The sequence below is a fragment of the Carcharodon carcharias genome, chromosome 8 (genome assembly GCF_017639515.1).
Source record: "Carcharodon carcharias isolate sCarCar2 chromosome 8, sCarCar2.pri, whole genome shotgun sequence".
In the NCBI taxonomy this organism is placed as follows: Eukaryota; Metazoa; Chordata; class Chondrichthyes; order Lamniformes; family Lamnidae; genus Carcharodon; species Carcharodon carcharias.
The window spans coordinates 16,911,310-16,924,117 of NC_054474.1; the positions used below are offsets into that span (position 1 = coordinate 16,911,310).

Here is a 12,808-nt window from a genome sequence, read left to right on the forward strand (position 1 = left end):
TACAGCCTCAGAGTAAAGGGAAGACCTTTTAGAACAGAGATGAGGAGAAACTTCTTTAGCCAGAGAGTGGTGAATCTATGGAATTCATTGCCACAGAACGCTGTGGAGGCCGGGTCATTGAGTGTATATAAGACCGAGATAGATAGGTTCTTGATTGGTAAGGGGATCAAAGGTTATGGGGAGAAGGCGAAAGAATGGGGTTGAGAAACTTATCAGCCATGATTGAATGGCGGAGCAGACTCGATGGGCCGAATGGCCTAATTTCTGCTCCTATGTCTTATGGTCTTATGGCATCAGTTCAGGTCCCAGAAACAAGAGAGGATGCAAAACAGGGGCTGAGGTTGTGGTTGTTGTCTGCAGGAGGAGGAGGAAAGGGAGCAGGGAAGGGAGGAGGGAGTCAGAACTCTGGTTCACACCATGTTTAATTTCTGCCTTAAATTCTGGTCACTGGGGCAGGAGCAGATTATTGACCACTTCCCCTCTGTACCCACCTTTGCACCAAGTTGGAGCATCTGGGCAAAGGCTCAGGCTATCCCAGGAATTCCAGTTTCCCCTGATCTCAGTGGAGCCCTCCCCCTTATCAGAGTCAGTGTGAGTTTCATTCTCACCAGTCTCTGGGAAAGAAATCTCTATTGGATTTAATGACTATTTTTAGTTTATGGCCTCTAGTTTAGGTTCTCCCCCTCCTTCCGCACCGCAGTCGGAAATTTTCTTCTCTAAACCCACCCTATCAAACCCTTTCTAGAGTTAATTGCATTTCCTGCAGGAATCCAAATTCACTTTCCAGTGGGCACTGGTTGTGGTTCATGTGTGGGCCATTTTATTCACACTGGACTTTGAGACCAAACCTCAGTTCACTTTTTGCTTCCATGCTCTGGAAGAAAGGTGGAGTTTGGAAGAATATTTTAGCTGAGTGTCTTTGACCCTGAGTGGAGAGAATGTCAGTGCCAAGAGTTATATCTTGGGGTCAGTTGATTAGTGCCAGTGTTGGCCATCTGGTGACACAATCAATCCTCATTGGAACTCAGATTAGTTCTGGAACACCTACCACAGGAAACACTGGCCTCTATTAAAAGGTTAAACTATAAGGATAGGATCCATAGGCTATGCTTGTATTCCCTCGAGTATGGTTGATTAAGGGGTGACCTAATTGAGGTGTTTAAAATGATTAAAGAATTTGACAGGGAAGGTGGTTGCTGTCAGAGTCCAGAACAAGGGGACATAATCTTAAAATTAGAACCAAGCTATTTAAAGGTATCAGGAAACACTTTTTCAAACAAAGAGCAGTGGAAATCTGGACTCTTCTTCCCCCTCAAAAAAAAAACTGTTGAGGCTGGGGAATGTCAATTGGAAATTTCAAAACTGAGATTGGTATATTTTTTGTTAGATAAGGGTATAAAAGATAAATAACAAAGGCCGGTAGATGGAGTTGAGATGCAGATCAGCTATGAACCTGTTGAATAGCGGAGCAGGCGCAAGAGGCCTGAATGGCTTCCTCCTGTTCCTATGTCAGTATCTCAAGAGTCTGGTTGTGTCTGAGCCTTGTTCATTCTGTGTTCCTACAGCCCCTGAAAAAGATGGCAGACAGGATCAGAAAGTACCAGATCTTGAATAACGAGATTTTCGCCATGTTGAACAAGTATCTCAAGTCAGTGGAGAACGACAGTTCAACGGTAGAGCATGTGCGCTGCTTCCAGCCACCAATTCACCAGTCATTGGCCACCACCTGCTAGGAGTAATAATGGCCCCTGACGTAACCTTGGTTCAGCCTGAGATCCAAAAGCGGAACTGAGTTCAAAAGTTGTGGTGGAACAAATTCTGGTTTTGGTTTCAGTAGTATCTGTGTTCCCTGGTGATCCTAACCCTCAGCTACGGGGCAGAGAGGTTTATCTCCCAGCCTCTCCTTGTCACTTTATTTCAACTGAGCCATTTGGGGACAAAAAGAAAATTTCTATTTATCCTCTGAATATTGGAGCCAGTTCTGAAATTAAGTTGCCTTTTTGGAGGTCACTTGGAGGTGAAATTAATTTGATTCATAAGAGGATTCAGAAGAGAGCAAACTGAGCTGACTGTGTTGTTTTTATTGGTCATTTCTGCTGCATGTCCTGTCCTGCTCACCCAACGTGCCCTCGGGTGGTTAGTGCTGTGTTGTTCTCACTTGACGCTCCCTGGGCACCAGACCTTGCCACCTGCCATATCTAAGCACTTTGCTGAGCCCTAATTACAGTGCAATGGGGAATTCCCGAGGGTTTCACAAGTGTTGTCAGAAATAATGAACACAATGGAATTTCCCAATGGAATTTTGAGGTCATCCAGTCTGTCACTCTTTAAAATCCTCCAAATTTTGTGCATTTGGAGAGAAGTGTCCTGCATTTCTGTGGCATGGTTCAGATCCTCAGGGCATTGCAAAGCACTTCATAGCCAGTGTCCTAGTTCAGAAAGTCAGCTGGTGAATGATAGAACTGGAGCCAATCATTACACATTTTAATATTTATTTACAGAGTTGCATGCATACACCTCCTAATCCAACAACTATCGTTTCAGTCCGTATCTATTTACAGGGGCTCAAGTCAATACCCAGGCAATGCCCACCACCTGCATACAATTAAATGCAATTAAAATAAATTAACAGCCAACAAAGTACTTTTTGAAGCGTAGCCACTGTTGTAATGTAGGAATCTCCCACAGTCTGCTATGAAATTATTGACCAGATAACCTGTTTTAGTGATCCTGGTTTAAGGATAAATGTTGAACAGGACTCCAGGAAGAACTCCCCTTATCTTAGAAAGAGTGCCATTGGATCTTTTACTTGAGAGGGCAGACTTGGTTTAATATCTCATCTCATCTGAATAGTGGCACCTTTGACCATGCAGTACTCCCTCAGTTACTGCACTAGGACTGTCGGCCTGGATTCTGGGCTCAAGTGTCTGAAACGGGATTTGAAACCATGATGGCCTGACTCATGCCTATAGATCTCAATTTAGAGCAACGTGTGGGCCACTGGCTAAAGGCTTTACCCCTTCCTGACTCAATTCAACACACATTAGCTTGCAATTACATGATTCATTTGCACTTCATGGCTTTTCAAGTCGAGGTGGCTTAATCTTGCAAATAATTAATAGTTAATAAATTAAATAACTGTTCGAAAAGAAAGGGGAGATTTTCTTGCATATGCCAGACCATCAAATACAGTGGTGAGGTGGTTATCTTTTTAGACTAGTAATCAGGGAACATTAGTTTTTTTTAGAACAAACTACTGGTTCACCAGGGAAGGAAACCTGTCATCATTCCCTGATCTGGGCCTATATTGACTTCAGTCTCAAATCAGTGCAGTTGACTCTTAACTGCCCTCTGAAGTGGCCTAGCAAGAGATTCAGTTTGTATTAAACCAGCTACCAGTGGTTCAAGTAGAAGGCCCACCACGTGCCCAGGGCAACTAGGCTGAACAATAAATGTCATCCTTGTCAGTGATGCCCACATCCCAAAAATGAATAAAAATCATCAGGGCACAGGGACTATTGGAAAATTGAGCGGTCTCCTTCCACAGATGCATACTCTCACCTGTCTGATTTTCTGATATTTGTTGCATTGAGGTGAACAGGTATGGGTCCAGGATAGCCTCCCTAAAAGAGCATTTGTAGATGTATGGAAAATCCCACTAGGCCCAATCAGCCAATTATCATGGTCCAGGCCATGGTTAAACAGAGCAGAATTATCACCTAGCACAGTGGGGGGGTTGTAGCCCAGCCACAGCCATGTGTCCGATGCCAGCTCCTCTCTCGGGTTTTCTCCCCTCTTTACCCCACCCCCCCTCCTCACAATTCACTCCAACCCAGCTCAGACAGTAAAACCCAATTCTGAGTCATACTGATCAAGTGTATCAACCCAGCAAACAGGAGCAAAACAATTGGCTTCGTATTGCCATGCCTAGGATGGGGTTAGGGCAAGAAATTCACTGAGGTTCCTGTTCCTCATTGCTTTGTCTGGCCACCTCTTTGTCAGGTAGACTTCACACACACATTTTGGTTGAGAACATTGGGCTCATTGGCAGATGGACCTATTGAGATGCACAGTCTTGGCTGACTGGTGAGCTGGACTAAATATTCAATTGCATCGTACTCAATACAAAGTCCTTGGGGCACAGGTTCTATTGCATCACTCCTCGGCTTGGAAATGGGCAATGTTCTGAGCGCATGTTGGGGATAATGCAACAGAACTTGTGACTTGATGCATTCAAAAATAAAAGCTGAAAACTGAGGCTTCCTTTTTAAAAGTTGGTTTGAATGCACTAGCCTAGGCAAAGATATCCCCTCCTCTCTGTGACTGCCCAATACATCATTTAAAGTCAAAATATAATTTCTCAGAAACTCGAGCAGTAAAATCTCACGGAGGGCTCAGGATCTTGATTTTTTTAAAAAGATATAAAATATTTATCAAGTGTGACAGCAATTAATGAGATATGTGTGCCAGAGAACAAAGAAATTTAACTAGCTGAACTAATTTATATGTGATGTGTGGCCTCTGAGCTTTTAATGTAAATTATTCCTTGAGGAAGGGTTTTTATCATTTACACTTTTTTTTTACACACTTTCTGCTCTTGGTGAAAATTGGTGTTGAGAATTTGTTAGTGTTTGTATTTGTGGGGTGCTCTTGGTTTGGGTCTCAGGTGTGATTGTTACAGAACTGCCCAACACCCCTAAACTAGAACCTCCCATATGAAGGATTGCCAGCGGGTGAAACAGCTTCTGTAGCCACTCCTTTCAATGTGAGGGGGGATCATAAACCCATTAGCAGGACCAGACCTAAATGCTGGTCTTAAGTGTGTCACCATCCTTGAACTGACAAGCAGTTGTGTAAATCAGTGTTTGTGTTCTGTTTTTTTTTCTGGAATGTAAACAGTTTAATCTCCATGACTGTGTGTATTGATGCACCATTGTCAAATCCCACCATGAGGATAAATTAAAAGAAATAAAATCCCCTTCGAATATTAAAAACTACTGCCTGTCCAAGTTACTGTCTATCAGTAAGAATCTCAGAAAGGAAAAAAAGAACTTGAATTTATATAGCATCTTTCAGCTCCTCAGTGATTTGCAACCAATGAATTAAGGTGGACGCGACAAAGAATTTTTGCATTGCAAGATCCCACCAATATCAGTGCGTTAGTGACCAGATAACCTTGTACGGCAGGAATTTTCAGTGGGTGTATGAGGTCGGGCCTGACATGCTGACACGCGGTGACGTTGGGCATGTGTCCTGACGTCATTGCACTGTGTCGCGATGTTTTGTTCAGCGGGCACGTGCCGGAGTCGGCTGTGTGCCTGCCGATATTTAAATGGCCTATTAAGGCCATTAAGGAAGGCGTTAAGGTCATTGTTGACGCTGCCCATCCAACCTTCAGGTTGGCGGGCAGGAGAAAAGGCCAAGTGGCCTTCACGTTTTGTAGGAAACCTCATCCACGAGCGGGATGAGGTTTCCTGAAGCGTTTATTAATTGAATAAAATTTTTAAATGAGATATAAAAATATATCCTATCTCATGTGACACAGTCACATGAGGGGACATGTTTAAATAAATTTTAGAGCCATTTATTTATTTATTTGAAAATCGCTTCAATCTCCATGTGGCAGCTCCGGGCCTCAGGGAGATTGAAGCGCTCTTTTGTGCGCATGCATGAAAAAGCGCTGGCCCCGACTCTTTGTCCTACCCCCGCCCGCACAGGTAGCGCTGAGCGCTACGGCTTGCGTCTTAAACTGGGTGGGCCTTAACTGTCCCGTCTGCATAAAATGGTGCAGAGCTGATCGCGGGCAGCGATCGACTCCGCGACCATTTCTGCCGGGCCTGCCCGCCGCCTGAAAAATTCAGGCCGTAATGTTGGTTAAGGTAGAAAAATTGGGCCCAAGTCAATGTGAGGAATCTCCTGTTCTTCCAATAGTACTGTGATATCTTTTTACTTCCACCTGAGAGGTCAGATAGGGCATTGGTTTAATGTCTCATTGAATGTCAGCACCTCTGACAGTGCAGCATTTCATCAGTACTGATCCTCCGACAGCAACGCACTTCCTCAGTACTGACCCTCTGACAGTGTAGTGTTCCCTCAGCACTGCCCCAGGAGTGTCAGCCTGGATTTTGTGCTCAAGGGCAAGATTTTCAGGTCGTCAGGCAGGCCCAGGAGCAGCCAGGGAACAGCCCACCACCCCTGACCACGATTTCACACTGGCTGGCCAATTAATGGCCAGCCAGCTTGAAAGGTGCGCAGAGAAGCTCAGGTATGCCAGGGCAGGGGGCGGGAGGAGGGCGAGTGCTGAAGTCTGCACAAGTGTCAGGGAGCACGCACTGAAAGCTCCCTGAAGGCAGGGACTGCCTCAGGGAGCTGAAGAATTTTAAAGTGAAAAATAAAGATTTTGAAAATCGGAAAAAAAGTCCCCACAAAGGTTAAGAAACATAATAGAAATTATGTCAAAATATCTTTATTTTTAAAAAATTGTCGGAAACCTCATCCCGGGATGGCCATTTGCCTGCTCCCAACGGACGGGCAGCGAAAAATACTAGTTGATTAATGGCCTTAATAGGTGCCTTAATTGTCGGCGGGTGCGCTGCCGACTCTTGGGCTATTTCAGGATAGGTCGTGTCAGGTGCGCGCCCGCATGCCGAGCGGAAAATCCTGCCCCAAGTTTCTGGAGCAGGACTCGAACCCATGACGTTCTGACTTAGAATTGTGTAAGCTACTGACTGAGTCACGAATGATAGAGATTGAGAGCAGGGTTCTTGGCCCATCTTAAACCACTTGGGCAAAAGGCTCTGTCAGCGTGAGGCTTGGGGTAGTTCAACCCCACCACACCTCATCAACATATTGAAACTTGGACTACTATCTGTACATATAAAACCAAGATGCGTAAATAATGTTAAGATACAGATCAGCCATTGGGAAACCCACAGTTTTCCTATCTGAGGCGAGAATTCCTGCTCCTCCTGGTCCACAAGGAAATCATTAAGAGTACTTCCCTTGCTGAGCCCTGTTTCCCTTCTGCTGTGTTTGGCTCCATTAGTGATTCTCACAGCTCTGGGTTAAAATCATGGCAGGGTCTGAATGGTGTAATTCGTCCACCTTAGAACATTTCTGCCCGCAGAAATCCAGTGCTAAAATAAGGGTCAGAGGGAGTGCAACATGAATGGGGAATGGAGGGCTCCATTCCCTATTTTAACCCCCTGTTCATTCCATTCCCGATCGGCACTGGACAGGGGCATTAAAATCAGGGCTGTAGAACTTTATGGTGCAGAAGTAGCCCATTCAGCCCCTCGCACCTATACTGTCTTCCTGACACATCTATCTATCTACCTACTTTCTCATCTTATTCTCATACTGTTGTCACATTTTTTCTCAAATGTTTATCCACTTCAAGTTAAATAATATTAACCCCACTCCTTCCATGTCCAGTAAAGGGTAAAGTTCCCCTACCGCCTAGCCCATGGCCTCACATACAGCTGATCCTGGACATCCAGGGCAGGGGAACTCATTCTTGGAATAACTGACTGCTGAACTTGGCTCAACTGGTAGCATCTTGCCTGTAAAGCCTTGCCTCATAATGCTTGGTCCATAATCCTTGTCCAATAAACCTTGATACCTTTATCAAACAAAAATTTATCAATCACAGTTTTGGAATCTTCTATTGACCTCCAGCTCAACAACTTTTTGGACAGAAAGAGTTCCAGATGACCACTAACAGTTGTGCGAAAAAAGTCTTCCTGACATCATCTCTGAACTGTTTTTAAGATTGTGCCCTCTTTTCTGGACTTCCCCAATTAGAGGAAATAATTTCCTGGATCTCTCTATCCTTTATCTTGATTAAATCACCACTCAACCTTATAACCACAGGACATACAAGCCAAGTTTGTGCAATCTCTCCTCGTAATTTATGAATGAATTATAATTCCGATGAGCAAACTGCTGCATTCCCTGAGTGTTTTTCATTCTCTGTAGTTTCAATCAGGGATTGGCCTGGCTTTGCATGCATTGTTCAGCTCTGAGATGGCTGATCATTCCCAGGGAGCCAGACCAGGTATGGGGGTGAGAGTGGAGGATCTGGAAGGAAAGGGTGATTGTAAAGAGGGAACGAGTAGATTAATTGGTAGGGAGAAAGGAATATGATTTAATAGAGTGATTGAGAATGGGATGCCAATAACTGTCTTTGACATTTAAGGAGGAGTACAACAGGAATTCTAGCCCTTTCTGTACCCCCATCTCTATGTAAAGGAAAAGAAATACTTGTATTTATATAGCACTTTTCACAACCAGCAGACATTTCAAAGTGCTTTGTAGCCAATAAAGTTCTTTTTGATGTACTTTCACAGTTGTATGATCAGAAACATGGCAGCCAATTTGCACTTAGCAAACTGCCACAAACAGCAATGTAATAATGACCAGATCATCTGTTTTAGTGTGACATTGATTGAAGGATAAATATTGGCCAGGACACTTGGGATAACTCCCCTGTTCTTCTTCAAAATAGTGCAAAGGGATTTTATACATCACCCGAGCAGGCAGATGGGGTCGCGGTTTATCACCTCATCCAAAAGACAGCAACTCTTTGACAGTGTAGTACCTTTCTCAGTATTACACTGAAGGGTCATGTCTTCGGACTTGAACCCAGAACCTTTGATTCAGGGGCCTGAGTCAAAGCTGACACATTCAGGTAAGCAATTTTTAAAACCGTTTTAGGTCCCTTGAAGAGGTCCCTTTAAGAACCTCTGATCAAACATGATCCCACAGTGCCAACCCTCTGAGTGTGCAACATTCTCTCAGCACTGCCCCTGCGACAGTACAGTGCTCCCTCAGTATTGCCGTGCCAATAGTGTAGCACACCCTCGGTATTGTCCCTCTGACATTGCAGCACTCCCTTAGTACTGCCCCTCTGATAATGCAGTGCTCCCTTGGTACTGCCCCTCCAACATTGCAACACTCCCACTGTACTGCACTGAAAGCGTCAGCCTGGATTTTGTGCTCAAGTCTCAGGATTGGGGCTTGAACCTTCTGGCTCGGAGGTATGTGGGAGAGAGAGCTACTCACTGTATGCATTGTACCAGGATCCCACACTGATTCCTGGGTGTGTTGTGACAGTGAATAGTTGGAGTATAGGAACATCACCCGAAAATGAGAAACCACATTCCAATGCCAAGTCTGCAAAACTCTTGACTGCACCAGTTGAGAGGGGGTGGGATGGCAGGTCAATGAATTCATCTCACTTGACCAGTTTCCTCTGAGTCACATGCTGGGATGTTCACCTTGTGACGGAGAGATAAACTGCGGACTGATAATCTGAGGGCACTTTACAGCAATGGAAGTACTTCTTAGTCATTTTGCAATGTAGGAAAGACTGCCAATTTGGGCACAGCAAGATCCCAGAACCAGCAATGAGATAACCAAATAATCTGTTTTAGTGATGTGGTTTGAGGTATAATTATTGGCCAGGGCACTGGGGAGAACTCCCCTACTGTTCTTCAAATTAGCGGCAGCAGAATCTTTTACAGGCACTCGAGAAGGTGAGTTTTGGACTGGGGTCTGTTACACACTTAGCTTCATACACAAACAACCTGATGCCTACAGCTATTCATATTAAGATCAGGACTGAGAGGGAGGGAAGGTTTGAATACTTCAGTGTAGATGGAAACGTTCATATAGAACTCTCTCTTTTCCAGGGAACACTGAGAACTGTTCCATATTTCAACGGGTTTTTATTTGTTGTCACAGGACACAAGTTAACATAAGGAATTCAATTACACGGAAAGTACCTGAGGGTGAGGAGAGGAGGTTTTAAACAGTGAGCGATCTTTTCCTATACCCTGCCCCCCTCACCACATCCTCATTCCATTAGTCATTGAAAGGAATGAGATTCCACACTGAGTACAGGAAATCTCACACTCTGCTGGTCTCACTTGTCTCAGTTCTGGCATCACAAAAATCACACACAGAAACACACGTGCACAAACAAATGTGCACACATACACAAGTGCAAACACATACATGCACACATGCACAAACACACATACACATACGTACCCATATACAAATGTACGTAGACACACACAATTAAAAAAATTGTGTCAACTTCTCAACAACAGGCTTAGAATTTTCTTTCTCACAAAAGGACAACTGAACATGAACTCAGCCCTTACATAGTAAAGGTTGCAGTGAGGAAACTCTTTCACTTGACAGTTATATATCGTTTTTCAATCCCCCAGGGCACCCCAACAGGTTTCATAGCCAGTGAGCAAACCCAATACCAAACCGAGATCCGTGTTCAGGCCAGAACATTGCAGATTTCCCGGAGGAAAGATTCACCACAAGCTAGGACAGAGGTGGGAATGAGATAAAGAACAGTGATGGGTCACTGGGAGCTGAGAGTGGAATGGGGATTGGGAAGTGACGGGTCACAGAGAGCTGAGTGGGATTGGGAATTGTGATGTGAGCTGAGTGGGACTGGGATTGGGAATAGTGACAGTTCACTGGGATCTGAAAGTGGGAATGAGATTACGAACATATATACGTATGAAGACACAAAAACACACAGGAGTAGGCCACTCGGCCCCTTGAACCTGCTCCGCCGTTCAATAAGATTATGGCTGATCTGATTGTAACCTCAATTCCACATTCCCACCTATCCTCTATAACCTTTCACCCCCTTGTTTATCATGAATCTATTTACCTTTGCCTTAAAAATATTCAAAGACTCTGCTTCCACCACTTTTTTGGGAAGAGAGTTCCAGACTCACAACCTTCTGAGTGAAAAAATTTCACCTCATCTCTGTTTTAAATGGGCAACCCCTTATTTTTAAACAGTAACCCCTAGTTCTAGATTCTCCCACAAGAGGAAACATCCTTTCCACATCCACCCTGTCAAGGCCCCTCAGGATCTTATATGTTTCAATCAAGTCGCCTCTTACTCTTCTAAACTCCAGTGGATACAATCTTAGCCTGTCTCAACCATTCCTCATAAGACAACTCACCCATTCCTGGTATTAGTCTAGTGAATCTTCTCTGAACTGTTTCCAATGCATTTTCATCATTCCTTAAATAAGGAGACCAATACTGTACACAGTACTCCCGATGTGGTCTCACTGGTGGCCCATACAACTGAAACATAACCTCCCCACTTTTGACTTCAATTCCCTTCACAATAAACGGTAACATTCCATCACCTTTCCTAATTACCTGCTGTGTCTACATATTAGCCTTTTGTGATTCGTGCACCAGGGCCCCTAGATCCCTCTGCATCTCAGAGCTCTGCAATCTTTCACCATTTAGAAAATATGCTTCTTTTTCATTCTTCTTGTCAAATTGAACAATTTCACATTTGCCCACATTATACACCATTTGCCAGATCTTTGCTCACTTGCTTAACCTATCTATGTCCCTTTGTAGCCTCATGTCCTCTTCATAACTTACTTTCATACCTATCTTTGTGTCATCAGCAGATTTAGCAACCATACCTTCAGTCCCTTCATCCAAGTCATTTCTATAAATTGCAATAAGTTGAGGCCCTAGCACTGATCCCTGTAGCACACCACTCATTGCATCCTGCCAACCAGAAAAAGACCCATTCATGCCTATCCTGTTTTCTGTTAGCTAGCCAATCTTCTATCCATGCCAATATGTTACCCCTACACTATGAGCTTTTATTTTCTGCAATAATCTTATCAAATGCCTTCTGGAAATCTAAGTACAGTATATCCACAGCACGTGACTTATTCAAAGAATTCAAATAAATTGGTTAAACATGATTTCTCTTTCACAAAACCATGTTGACTCTGCCTGACTGTCTTGAATTTTTCTAAATGCCAAGCCATAACATCATTAATACTAGCTTCTAACATTTTATTATGACAGGATTGGGAATAGTGAACGGTCACTGGGATCTGAGAGTGCAATTGGGAAGAAAGTATCCCCTGTATGTTCTGCTCACAATGCAGTGTCCCCTGTACTGTATTTATCTTTCAGTTTTCAGTTCAGACAAAAGGTGATCTCCATTGCTGTTTCCATGGGCACTGTCTGACTTGCTACATGTTTGTGACTGTTTATTCCCATGTGCTTGCCCAACGAGTTCCTGACGCCTCTATCAGTCAGGAGCGGGGGATTGGCCACAGTACAGTCAGTCTATTAATACTGGTACTGGGAGAAGAAGCAGAAGCTGAAACAAACTCTCAATCTGTGGCAGTTTGTTTACTGCATAATATTCCCTGGAGCCCTACATACCGTGTTTTGGGTGATGTTCTGACCTCATCAATCCCGGCTATTTGCTATTTAGATAACTGCTTTATTGAAAAATAATCATGGCAACAGGTGCCAAATTGTGTTGATGACAGATATAAAACAAATAATCATAATTTATCACATGGTTATAGACAATCATTAAAATAAAAATTGAGTATAAAAGGGTTGCACAATTATGAATATTTCAGTATACAAATACATTGCAAAATGCAGGTCTCCTTAATTTACAGAATAAAAATGAAAGATCTACAGCACACTGCATTTTGTATAGTACACCCCACTCATGTTTATAGCCCAGCATTGCTTTGGAAAGAGTTGCTGCTGACTGTCCCAGTGCTGGTTCCATCTTCCACATCAGCCTAAACCCTTTGGGGAAAAAACACTTCCAGGATTTTAGATGCAGTGGGGAGAGAGGAAAGGGGAGGCTGTCTTGAAACAAGTGGTCGAATGTCAGCTTGGTTCATTGGGCATCAACCCTGGCACCACTCCCTCCACGATGCCCCCTCCCTGACTTCTGAGTCAGAGATCGTCCCTCTTCAGAGGC

At 43.8% G+C, this 12,808-nt stretch overlaps 1 protein-coding gene across 1 annotated transcript in view; it reads left to right on the top strand.

Moving 5' to 3' along the window:
- The window catches only part of cyfip2 (cytoplasmic FMR1 interacting protein 2), a 109,306-nt gene extending 104,324 nt beyond the window's left edge, over window positions 1-4,982 (top strand). The window contains exon 32 of the mRNA XM_041193966.1: window positions 1,566-4,982. Within this exon, the coding sequence (XP_041049900.1) occupies window positions 1,566-1,733 (168 nt within the window). The 3' untranslated portion in view covers window positions 1,734-4,982. The remainder of the gene's footprint in view (window positions 1-1,565) is intronic.
- The last annotated feature ends 7,826 nt before the right edge of the window (window positions 4,983-12,808 follow it).